The 13,714-nt window shown below is 32.8% G+C and overlaps 1 protein-coding gene across 2 annotated transcripts in view; it reads left to right on the top strand.

The window, feature by feature from the left end:
• COL19A1 (collagen type XIX alpha 1 chain) overlaps positions 1-13,714 on the top strand; it is a 389,708-nt gene that overhangs the window by 284,881 nt on the left and 91,113 nt on the right. For both annotated transcript variants that reach the window (XM_074310576.1, XM_074310575.1), the window contains 5 exons: positions 1,232-1,294; positions 2,412-2,456; positions 11,769-11,804; positions 11,912-11,965; positions 12,662-12,715. In XM_074310576.1, coding sequence (XP_074166677.1) covers positions 1,232-1,294; positions 2,412-2,456; positions 11,769-11,804; positions 11,912-11,965; positions 12,662-12,715 — 252 coding nt within the window. The remainder of the gene's footprint in view (positions 1-1,231; positions 1,295-2,411; positions 2,457-11,768; positions 11,805-11,911; positions 11,966-12,661; positions 12,716-13,714) is intronic.

The raw sequence follows: 13,714 nt of genomic DNA, 5'->3' as shown, positions 1-13,714 counted from the left end.
ATTTCAACACTCTAATTTACACTCTAATAAAAGACAAAACAGGAACTACAGAGTTTCACAGGGCTCAAAAATAAATTCAACTCCTTCATTTTACTGCTGAGAGAAATGATGTTCTTTTTTTCTAGGCCTTAGAAGGTAAAAATATAAGAAAAGCATATGCAAACAAAACAGCATAATGTCTATTATTTTGCAAAGGGGTCTTGAAATTTAAGGAATTGGTCCTATAGAGCTTCAAAAGGCCTAGATTCATAGACCAGTAACACAGTCATCCATGAATCTTGATGAATGCCAGCAGGAAGAGTGATAGGGCGTATCTGAAATCTAATTTATGATCTATTTCCTTTTATAAGTAGAATCTCTAAGATTGTACTTTCTTAGCCATGATCTTATAAAGCTTTGTTCCTTATTATAAATCACTCTTTAGAAGATTCTTTGATGAGAGCATCTTGGGCTTCTCTGAAGTTACTGCCATCATATCAGCAAGAATGCCTTCTTTGTCTATACCCAGCAGTAATGTCAATGCTAAGAATAACTTATCCTCATTTTCATTCATATGACCACATGCTTCCAGAAAGAAAAAAAATATGATGAAATGTCTGAAACTGGACTCTGGATAATTGTGTTGCAGTTAATCAACATGACATATTTTGGATCACTAAACTAATGTGCCTTATCAGCTACTATAAGATAAAACACTCCCCATTACTTTTTCCTCTTCACCCCTAAATAGATTTTTTTTCCATTTAAATGTTTTGATTGCATATTTTAGCCTGATTTTAGGTAACAGGAAGGAAATTGATGGATTTCTAAAAGACCTAAAGGCAGTAAGAACCACTGACACTTTATTGCCCAAAGCATTCAATTTGATATAGCAATTCTCATTCTCCCCTTCCTGGGTGGTAACAGCTAAATTTTGTTGTTAAAGGGACAAGAGAAATACAGAGGTAGCAGGGGGAAAGAGGAGCCATGGAAAGAAGCTCAAAAAAGGACACATCTAGTACTACCTTTTAAATCTACACTTTTTAACAGATTGCACATAAGTTGTTCAAGTTCAATTATCATTTGTTCTTTGTGTACTAAAATGTTTGTTTGTTGATTTTTATGAAGTCCATAATTAAAAAGAAAAAATTCAAATAAAAATCATTCATTTTAGAGACATAAGAAGTTATTTAAGTTCTTGATTTGTTTTCATTTGATTTTAATATCATCTTTTTTCCTATGCCTTTAAAAGGGTGAAACTGGACAGCCTGGATTTCCAGGATCAGTTGGTCTTAAAGGACAAAAAGGAGAAATGGTAAGAATTTAAGACATGAAGGCAGAAAGAAATTATCTTAGTAATGTTATCACTTTGCTGAATCTGTGTTAATTCTACATTCTCTGGGTACCTTTAAAGAAATATTATTTGTCCAAGGTAAACTAGAAAATAAGCACATACATCACTCAATTGGTAAGTATTTATTAGGCAATGATTATCAGCAAGGTATTATGTCAGATGTTAAAGATAAAAATACTGTAGTGAGACACAACTAGTACTTTGGGGTTTTAGATTTACTATGGAGCTTAGATTTTTCATACAACATGTTTTCAGATAAGTAAATACTAGATAAACATGGAAAAATAAATAGGGGAGGGTCATTATAAATGAAATAAGTAGCACTAGACTTAAACCTTGAAAAAATTTAGTAGTTCCAAAGGACAAAGACAAAGAGAAATATTATTCCAGGAATGAGGCACAATCTTGTGAAAACAAGTGATGGGATTTTATATACAAAGAACTACAACAAGTAAGCCAATCTGGCTGAAGTATAAAGCATGTAAAAGGGAGTGATATCTAATCAGCCTGGAAAGATTCTGGAGTCAGACTGTGAAGGGCTTCAATGCAAATTGAGGTGGTTTTCTTTCATATATTATAAAAGCACTGGAGAGCCACTAAAGCTTCAAATTTTCAAGAAGAAAATTTAGATTGTGGTTCCAACTTCTAAAAAATTGCAAAACTCTCTTGTCTATTAATCAACTATTTGTTGGCCTACCATAGTGAGTATTCATTCTGAATCTAAAGTCAAATCAAAAAGCATTTATTAAACTCCTGCAATGTTCTAGGCCCTATACTAAGTGCTCAAGGGAAGATAAAAGGAAAAAAGTCTTATTTGAATCTACCCAAACATTTTCCTAGCCAATCTCATTCAGAATTTAATTCTCTCTAGTGGAAAACAAATAAACAAACAACACTAGATCATAATTCATATTCAGATGCAGCTGTACAAAGAGACTGCATAAGTCATAGTTTTATGAAGTGTTTTGGTGTTGGGTTTTTTTTTTTTTTTTAGTTTTATCTTAGACAAGAAAAAATGGGTCTCAAAAAAATTTTAAAGATTTTGCATAATTAAATTTTTATTTCTTTTTCTTCATAGGGCAAGCAAGGAAACATTGGCCTACAAGGAATAAAAGGTGACAAGGTATATATGTGTGTTAACTAAGAATGATACTGAAAGTATTTGCATGATATTCACCAGATTTTTCTAGTATTTTAGCTTAGTAAGTTAGGCACCTTTGGAATCCGCATTAACTCCTTTAAGCCATTTAAATAGGACTTCCAAATACTCCTTATAGCTATTCATAGAATATTCAAGCTGGAAAGGAGCTTAATGGCAAAGCTCAACAAATCCCAAGGGACTAGGTTTCAAGGACCCATGCCACTTGGTGATTTCTCATAATGCCTGATATTTATAATGCACCCTTTCTAGAAACTACTGAGAAACTATAAGAATGCTCTTTTAATACTATTAATATTTTTTACTGTAATGGTAATTTAAAAATATCTGTGGTACTCACTTGAGGATTCCTCAGGCTTCCATTATACCTGACTCACTAGTGAGCTTGACATCCCTTCCCAGTGAAAATTTCAGAGAGGAAGAGGAACAATTGTACTGTTTCTTCTTGGGCCTTTCCAGGGATCCTTTAAAACTTTCTGCAGAATTCTAGTTTAGTCCCAAGGCAAGGCTAATTTGAGTTTGAACCTGAAGTTAAGAAGTTGTATCACTAATGGCACACTACAATAAAAATTCCCTTAAAAATCCTTGAAAGGAAAAACAAAACATTTGTTTGATTTCTAAATTTGCTCCTAGATCCAAACTAAATTTATCAAGCATTACTTTAAAGATCATTTAATATAATCCCTTTATTTTATATATTGGAAACTAAGATCCACCTCATTTGTCTAAACTCACCATTTGGCTAGTTAGTAGAAGAACCAGGACTAAAACACAGGTCCTGCCATTCCCAGTCCAATGGGAATCTAGAACCTAAGCCATGACTCTCTCTGCATAATATGGATTGACTTAAGATTTCATTGCTTCATTTTATACTAATTGACTGGTCTGATTTAATGTTCTGTCATTAGTCTTTATTCCAGATGACTGAATCCTTTTATGTAGATAGCAAAATCTTTCTATTATTTCAGCTGTTTCAGAACAATAACATCTCATCTCAGTAATGGGCTATAAGCACAGAAGTAGGCAAAAGAAAAGTAATATGTCTGTGTTACATAATGTTAAAAAAAAAAAAAAAAAAAAAAAGGTAATCAGTTCCTCCAGTTTATTTGAGGAAATTGAGGACATTCAGACTGAAGCTAATAAGATTTGGTGGTAAACATGATCATTTTCTCCAAATATTTAAAGAATTGTCATGAAGAAAATAGAATTAATAAGAAGAAATAGAACCAAAAGGAAGAAATTAAAGGCTGTAAATTTCAGTTTAATATAAAGACTTTCTATCAACCGAAAATATCTGGTGGTTCAGTGGATAAAGAAGTAGACCTGGAGTCAGGAAGAACTGAATTCAAATGTAGCCTCAGACTTTTCAAGCTATTTGTCTCTGAGGGAGTCACTTAACCTCTGATTGCCTAAGGAAATCGAAAACCACTCCAGCATCTTTGCCAAGAAAACCCCAAGGACAGTAGGTCTACAGGGTCACAAAGAGTCTTGGATATAACTGACTAACAGAACAACAACAAAATAAATTGGAGTTATCAGATAATGAAATAGACTGTTTGTGTAAGGTAGTGAGTTCTACTTTCCTGAAAATGTTAGTCAACAACTCATTAACATGCATTTAAGTGTCTACCACATAGACAGCTGGGTGGTTCAGTGAATAGAGCTCTGATATGAGTTCAAATCCAGCCTTACATTCATACTGACAAGTTACTTAACCTCTCTAACTCAATTTTCTCAACTATAAAATGGGGATAATAACAATAATACTTCTATTGTTATGGAGGATCAAATTAAGCAATATTTGTAAAACACTACAGTACCCAGCACATAAGTAGGCACCCTAATAAATGCTTGTTTCTTTTTCCTTTTGCTCATTTTTGATAGGGATACAAAGAAAGGCAAAATACCTGAGCACTAGGGATACAAAGAAAGGCAAAAATAATAACAAAACAAACATATAAAAAAAACTAGTCCCTGCAATGAAGAAATTAAGTATAGCACGAGAAATAGCATTCAAGCAACAAAGTTACAGAAAGGACAACCTCAGAGAGAAAGCACAAAGGTTAAGCAAGACATGTTAAATTTAAAATATCTATGACATATCCATTTATGGATGTTCAGTCAACAGTTGAAGATGAGAAATGGAAGTCAGGAAAGGCATTGCGTCTAGACAAATAGATTTAAGAATCATCTGAATAGAGATGAAAATTAAATTCATGAGAGTCAAACAGATCACCAAGTGAAATAATATAGAGGAAGAAGAGAAGGCTCAGAATGGAGCTTTTGGGAACACCCAGAGTTAGTGAATATGAATGAAATGAAGAGTCAGCAAAGGAAATTGAGAAGAAGCAGTCAGTCAAATAGTAGGTGAGCTAGATAGTATCACAAAATCTCTTAAAAAGGAAATGAAGAACAGTGTTCAACTTTTTCATAGACTGCAGAGGGTTTAAGAAAGAAAAAGATCAGTAGATTTGACAATTAAAAATCATTGGTAACCTTGAAAGTAGCTGTTTCAATTGAATGATGAGGTTGGAATCTAGAGTACATAGAATTAAGGTGAAAGTGAGAGAATAGAAGTGGAGGCACTTATTTTAGACTGCCTTCTAAAGGAGCGTAGCCACAAAAAAATAGAGAAATATGGGTTGATGGCTAGCCAGGATGAATGGATCCAGTAAAGGGTTTTGGGGAAAGAGGGAGAAATGGACATATTTGGAGAGAGGAGGAAGTAGCCAATAGAAATTGACAGATTAAAAATTAATAAGAGTTTGGAGATGACAAAGAGAGCAATCTTCTAGGGAAGATGGGATACAAAGGAATAATTTTCACATATAGAGGTTTTTTGTCTTGACAAGAAGAAGGGCATTTAATCATGTGAAACACAGGTGAAGAAGGTAATAATTGAAGGTATTTGAGTAATGGGAGATGAGAAGGAGAAAAGAGAAAATCCTAGAAGAATGTTTTCAATTTTTTTCAGTGAAATATGAGTGAAGGTTCTCATCTGAGAAAGTTGGGGAGGAGGACCTTTGAAAAGCTTGAGGTGTCCTGGAAAGTTTTAAGCATTGGAAAGAACTGATGGTTTGAGGAATTTAAAATCACAGTGAGGATGAAGAATAGGGTTAAGATTTACAAAGCAGAAGAAGAGGTATAATGACAAAAGATTAAAAAATAAAGGAATTTCAGAGTTCATAAATAAAGTGAAATGCTTATGAGTAATTACAAGCTCAAAGGAATGCTCAATTACACATCTCCATCTCCTAGCTTCTTTCAAATTTAGCTAAAAACCTTCGACAGGAAGGTGATTTCTTTGTCTTCCTTCTTTTGACTATTTCAAATTTATTGTTTGTTACTTGATTGTACATATTTATGTGCATGTTCTCTCCCATTAGATTGTGAATTCCTTGAGAACTAGGGCATTTTTTATTTTATTTTGTATCCCCAGTGCTTAGCAAAATGCTTGTCACAAACTATGCACTTAATGAGTGATAACTATCTGACCATCTCTTTGTATCCAGAAGTGGAGGAAGTAGATTATGAGGAATGATCAATTCAAGTAATTGGAAGAATAGGGTATTTGAGGTGATACCAATATGTTTGTGGAGTAGAAGATGGGAAGAAGATAAGTACCATAAGCCAAGCACTGCATGATTGAGGAAGGAAGGAAGGAGTATTCTATAGGTCGCTAGAGAAGTTAGTGTAATCTCAACTGGGTGTTATATAGAAAGTGAAAGAACTTCAAAGAATGAGAGTTTATTATTGAGTGCTGGTGGTAGAGGGTTGCCCAGAAGTGGCAATGGTGAGGCTAAGAGGATTTCAATTCTCTCCTTACTAGCACTGAATCAAGGGGTGTGAGTGAGAGCAAAACCAATGCTGGTAAGCAAGTCTGGGCAATGAGTGGATAGCCATCTGTGAAAAACACTTTAAAGAAAATTGCTAAATTGGATAAAGAATTTGATTCCATTCCGGGATTTTTTTTCATAAAATCAGTCAAACTTCAAAATGTGGTATGTACCAAACAACCAACTTATTAACTAGCTACATTTTTTCTTTTCATTTAATTTTTAAACTACAACTATGGCTGAAGAAAAACAGGAGGAGACTGAGAATTTCATCTTAACTGACAGCTATTACTGGGCCTTATATGAAGATGGGGCAACATGAACAAAATACATAGTGTTGATGGATGAATAGTGGAATGAATTGTTGCACAAACAGCAACTTAGTGTTGCCATAGATACAGGAGAGTCAGTTTGATTTATGAAATACATTAATACATCTCACATTCCTACCTTAGACAATTCTCTCCAGGTCCACTGAGGTCTCAAGCCTAACTCTAACTTAAAATACACTGTTCTACTATAACCCATTCATCCATCAAAAGACCCTATCTTCTTCCCCCAAAAGAGGAGTCTTAAAGAAGAGAAAATAACCCTTGTGCTCCTAACATCCAGGACTTAACAGGAGAAAATCAGGGTTACCAAAAACTTTGTGAAATCTCCTAGTTTTAAGACATACTCATCTCTGTCTTCATACTCTATCATGTCTCTCAACCTCAACCTTTGGCCTATAATCTGGCACCTGAGCTCTCACCCTAGTTTCCTGATTTGTTGGGGTTAATCACATTTAGTCTCATCCAGACCCACTATGTTGTTCTGTAGACATTCTAATATCACCGTACTCACTCTCCTTCCTTCTCTCTTTATCCTGGAAACAGTAGTGAACTCAAAATTTTCCTTGAAAGGATATGTCTTTCAATTTCTTGATAACTTCATTCATTGTCCCTGTGAATTTCCAGACCTCACTATGGTTACCAGTGCCTGAGATGCTCTTTTCATTTATAAGAATATAATCACATGAAGGGAGGGATTTTTTTTCCTTTGTTGATTTGGTTACCCATAGCTCTTAGCACAATCTTATATTAATAGTATGTGCTTAATAAATGCTTTTTTTAAAAAGTCATTCATTTAATTTTTTAATACATTGGCATTTAACAAGCAAATAAATATCAAGCATAGAACATTTAGAAAATCATGATTCTCTACAGTTAAGCAAATCTTTACCTATTTTAAAGGATTTAAACTAAGAAGAATTCTATTAACTTCTCTGTCACCTCAAATTAGCTACAAATGCACGAGATAAAATAGAAAAACAAAGTAAGGACTAAAAAGGAAAGATATCCTCACAGGGAAAATCACCTCAAATAAATGCAAGATGAATGATAGATGAACATTCAAACAGACCAAAATTCAAACCAAGATTTTTTAACAAGACTTTAGAAAAGGGAATGAATAATTAGTAATTTAGAATTTTTACATGCTATAAGGGATAAGGTGGTATTGATATATACTATCTTACAAGAGGAATAATGAGAGAATTAGATGGAAAAGTCACAGAATAAAAATGGAAGTATATGACCTTGAGGAAAAGAGAAGACAATAGGCAGGAAGTAATTATCCCTTGAATGTGGATATCACAGAAGAAGAACAAGCTAAGAAAGAGATGAGGAATTGGGAAGATAGGAGAACTTCTAAATCATAATCCTGCCTGAACATGATTAAAAAGTAAAGAATAGTGGTAAGATTATATTATTATAGGGATAATTCCTAGTTTTAAAGTTTTATATAAATGGAGGAAAGCATTTATATGGAGATCTGTGCAGAGTCCAAGATGGGGTTGATTCTAAGAAGCTAATTATAAAAACAATATAGCAGGCTGTGGTGGATGGAAAGTAAAAATTCTATTCATGAATATGACTGTATTAGATTGAAAGCTAGGAAAGATATTTGCATGAAATGTTTATGATTTTAAAAATTAATATCAAGGCAGTTAATTTGGTACAATGGATAAAATACTGTGTTTGGAGGGATATGGGTATCATTCAGGAAGACCTGAATTCAAATTTGTCCTTAGACACAACACTAGTTATGAGACCTTGGGCCAGTCAATTAACTCCAATTGCCTTACAAAAAAAATCTAATATCCAAAATCTTTAGGAAAAGGAAACAAACTTAAAAATGATGATCCACTGAATAAGTGGCCAAAAGACATGAACAGATAGTTTTTGAAAGAAGCACTGATTATAAAAAAAATTTGAAAAACTACTCAAAATCAGGGAAATTAAATTAAAACAACTCAGTGGCATTATTTTACATACATCAAATTGACAATGATGCTAAAAGATGATTTTTGTGGATCTGGGAGGAAAACAAGCACGTGAATGTTAATGGCACTAGAACACAAAAACTCCTTAGAATACTGTGATAAAAATTGCAAAGTTGTCAATTCTATTTGATTCCATAAATCTTATTATAAGATTCATGCTATGAAGGAATCGCTAGCATGAAGCCCTGCCTTTACAATAATGCTCACAGTTAGATATATTAGATTTCTAGGGTCTTGGACCCTATTGTCCTTATTCCTCATTTCTAGACATTTCTTTTATGGTCTCAATAACCATGAAGTTCAAGAACTACAAATTGCCAGATTAATGTCATTATTGTACCTGGAGGGATATGTTCCCATTCACCATTCCTGTACCTTTTGGTCTAGTGTTCTCCTCCCTGGTCACCACACCTTTTTGTGTGTAGCTCTTTTGTTATAATATGACCTATTTGATGGGAGGGACTTTGTATATTTTTGTATTTGCCCAAATATTAACCCAGTATTTAGCCCATGGTAAGTGTTCCATAAGTTATTTTTTTGTTCCTTCACATCCATAGCATAAAATCTATAAGCAGATGAGTAGGACTGAAAATGTCCAAAGAATAGCTGAATAAAATGTGGTACATGAATGTAATGGAATAATGAATTGTTTCAAATGATGCATAAAAATAATTCAAAGAGATAGGTAGAAATGTACATAGATGCAAAGGAATGAAGGTAGATTTTAAAAAATAATAGGCAAACCAAGTACAATCATTAAAAAATTTTTAAATGTTACAAAGCAACAAATCTCAGATTATAGTATTCTTTATTAAAGTTAAAACCCAATTTCCTCCTTTCTTTTAGCAAATAGTGAATAATCAAAGTATAGAGAAAATTATGAAGTTATTTATTTACTTTTTTTTAAAGAATTTTCATTTATTGCATTTTGGTTTTTATCAGCTTGGTTAAAGTTTGTGAATTATAATACATTAAAAAGTAATTCAAGATAATACTCTGCTACTTCATAACTCCAAGTTTCCCATACATTCTATCTTTCTATTTTTATTTGCAATGTTTTGTCCCCTGCATTAATCTCACAGCATTTTAATTTGTCAACTATTCATAACTTCTTAAATAGTATTAATGACTAATTACTTTTTCATTTTGTGCATACAAAAAAAAAAAAAAAAAGCTTTTCAAAATTAATTCCAGTGCACTATTTGTTTAACCTAGCATAGCCACTCTGCATCACATTCCAGTTCATTTTTTTCCTAGTTTAGAGTTTGTTTTGTTTTGCTTTGTTTCCTTGAGAGTAAGGCTCCCTGTCTTGCCCAGACTAGAAGTACAGCATCTACTTATTTGCTAACATGGAAGTTTGACTTCATTTCAGACCTTCATCAGTTCTCCTTTCCTTAGGGTATCCTTACTGGGGGTTTCCATATTGATGGAGGACTTACGCCTAACATGTTAGCTTAGCCTATCACAACTCAGAATATATAAGCTCTAGCTGTGGACCAGCCATGGCCTCCTCTACCAGACTCCAGTAGAGCTCTCCATGGTGCTAATTTATTGTTGATGAATGTAAAGCATTTTAATTTGTTCTAAAGGACTTACAACAGCCATATTTAAAGAATTAATGCCTTGGGGGGGAGGGAAGGGGGTGTCATGGTTCTGTGTGTGTGTGTGTGTGTGTGTGTGTGTGTGTGTGTGTGTGTGTGTGTGTGTCCACTCTTAATGTAACCTTAAGGGAGGTAGGGGGAAAGAAAGGGGGAAAAAAGAATTAATTAAAAACTGCACAGCAGAATACCAAAAAAAACCTATAAGGAAGCAAAGATGGACATCTCTGAACAAAATGTGTAGTATTTATTTTAAGGGCTTTCTTGAAATGGAAGTTTATTATTTCATATTTTGAATCCTCATGTTTGCTGTGCACATGGCAATTTTTTCTGTTTTGTATTTAAGTTTTATATAAATAAATATAAAAAATAAATGCCATAAAGACACTATAACCTCTTTATAATTGATAAAACCTTCTATGCACATTTATAGGAAGAATCTTTTACAAAGGAAGAAAAAGGAAATTCATTAAGGAGATATCATCTCCCTTTCATATGTTTTCAGTCTCTTCTGTTTCTTTTTAGATTTCAGTTGTCATTCTTTAGGGTAGGAGAAGGAAAGTAGACTTGACAAAATATAAAGATTATAGGAGAGAAGAGAACAAAATACTGACAGAGAAGATGATATTGGAGGAATATTTGTTTGGTTTCTTTGGTACAGTGGAGTGTCTAAAGATGAAAGAATATTTGTGCAATAAAAAAAATTCATGGGGGAGTTCTTGGAAACTTTGATTCCTGTGAACTCTGAATTTTCTAAATTTAATCTTTGAAAGTTATTGAAATTTCTTAAATGATGTCATTGGGATTTTTTATTGTTTATTAAGAGTGCACATTTTCTTTTGCAACTAGTGATTAGACATATAAAATCAATCCAACATTGGGCAGTTGACATGGCATTGAAAGCCATGGACTTGGAATCCAAAGGCTGAGATTGATGTTCCACTTTATGCATTTACTGGCTGTGTGACAATGAGCAGGTTCCTTCATCTCTCTAGTCCTTAGTTCTCATCTATAAAATGAGGGATCTGGAAGATATGATCTTTAAGATCTCTTTTAGTTCTAAATCCTATGATCATATAGTACATTTACATGAAATAAAATATCTAGAACATGAAAAATTAAATGTTCTTCCTAGTTGTTTTTAGTTATTTGAATTCTTCATGAGAATAGTTGGCACTGAATTATAATAACACTGACCAAGTGGTGTCAAATGTAAAAAAGATATATATTAGAAGAATAAATTTATAGAAAAAATAATCATTATGAGAGAAGTGGGAGAAATGGCATTTGAATGAAAAGAAAAAATTTTGTAGTCACTAATGAGAAAGAAAATTTAAAAAATAATTATTTGCTTAACCTATCCAAGAATTTTAGATTGTGATTTGTCTGTGAAACATTATTAACTTTACCATATCATCCAAAATTTTACATCTACTGTATACCAATGTTATTATTTAGATAGACTGAACAGTTACATTTATTATTTTGAAACTTAAGTTTATCATTATTTTATTTACAGGGAGAAATTGGGATAAAAGGATCACCAGGAATGAAGGTAATCTCATTACTATCTTCATTTCTCATCTATAAACTTATAGTGATTCCTTGAGCTATTTTTAATATTAAGTAATTTTTTTTGGTCTTTCTCAACAATATATTTAGGGTGAACCTGGAGATGCTGGTCCACCCGGACTCATAGGAAATTCAGGAATTAAGGTATATAAAGTTATAGTTGAAATAAAATGGAAAAAAAAACCTATGTTCTCATGTTCTATTTAAACCAAAAATGTAGGTTTGTCATGCATTTTTGATATATACATGATTCGATGGCTTTACAATGCTCTGCATAATGTGTATATTTATTAAATTAATTTGTTATACGTAACATAATTGTGCTATATGGTCTACAACATAATTTTGATGGTTGGGGGAAGGTTCCAAAATTATATTTGACATTGAATACTTAAAAGTCAAAAGAATCAAGAGGGGCAGAAAAAGCTATAATCCTTGATTTCAATCCTGAATATAATTTCCTTTTACCAGGAAAAGGAATTTAGATAACTTGGCACCTATACCAATTATCTAGCTTCCAAATTTTTGAATTCCAAGTATTTTTGCAGGAATTCCCCACCTGCTAGCAGCTATTGAGTGAGTGTAGCAAAGAATATATATCCTATCAGTGGGTAAGTATGTAACTCTTTAAATGGAAACATCTGTAAAGAATCCCTCTAAGTCTAATGTACCAAATTACTATCAAAGGATAGTAATATCTGGAACAATCACATGTTCCTATAGACAAAACATTCTGGGTAGTCATAAAAGATGTAACTGAAGTCATTATATGTATTTTGGGAATTTTATTTAGATATAGTATCTTTTTAGAGCTAAAATATATGTCAACTTCTTATACAGGGTCAGCAAGGACCAGCAGGCCCTATGGGACCCAGAGGACCACCAGGAAATATTGTAAGCATAGAAGAGATCTATGTTTCTGATTTAGCAAAATGAGATATAATGCACTAAAAGCTTTGAGAACAAGCTTCCTTGATAATCCCATTAAAAACAAAAAAAAATTAGTTTCTGAGAATTTTAAGATCTCCTCATGTGACCACTTTATTTTATGTTGCTGAAGCATATGATTTTCAGTGCAAGATTTGTCATCACCTCTACTAAAAGCTTTTGCACCTGCTCACTTGGAGTCAGTAACCAATTGCAACACAAGATTCTTTTAAATATAATTAGACTACTTAAAAATTATTTAAAACTATTATTAATTAAATGTTGGTTTTAGACTCCTAGGATAAGAAGAAGAAAATGTGAAGCAATCATGTAAGATTAAGTATGTTGAAAGAAAAGTGGTCTTGGTGCAATTACTGGCTAACTATATCTGAGTCTTAAAGTAATTACATGGAAAAAAAGACATCAAAATACTTCTTGCATCGATATACTCATTCAGAACAATAGCAATATCATTAAAGCCAGAATAACAGAATTTAGAATTGAAAAGGATCTCAGTCCAACTCACACTAGAAAGGAATCACAGCTTTAACATACTTGACAAATAGCATTTCAATCTGTCTTGAAGATCTCCAAAGAACAGAAATCTACCAGAATCAAGTACATGAATGGGGCATTTGGATTATTTTCCATATTTTGAATATGCAGGTGTTTTTTGGTGAATTTAAATTCTATAGATATGAAATTCTTAAAATGAGAAGTTATATCTTAGAGCTTTCTATATGTGTTATGGAGTTGTTTACTCTTGTTCTGTAAACATATCTATAGTGGATCTCTTATTCATTTCCTTCAAATAATTCAAGACACTTGTATCCAATGAGAATTTGCCAAATACCATCATGGAAGAAGGGTAAGGAAATAAATTAGGAACATCAAGGGAGGATATTAGGGAAAGTGGAATTAGGAAAAAAAAGTAAAGAAAGTATCTGTTAGAGAGAACAAAGGCAA

This window comes from Sminthopsis crassicaudata, chromosome 4, assembly GCF_048593235.1.
Source record: "Sminthopsis crassicaudata isolate SCR6 chromosome 4, ASM4859323v1, whole genome shotgun sequence".
Classification (NCBI taxonomy): domain Eukaryota; kingdom Metazoa; phylum Chordata; class Mammalia; order Dasyuromorphia; family Dasyuridae; genus Sminthopsis; species Sminthopsis crassicaudata.
Note: the sequence above shows the minus strand (reverse complement) of the source record. Positions and strands in the feature narration are given on the sequence as shown.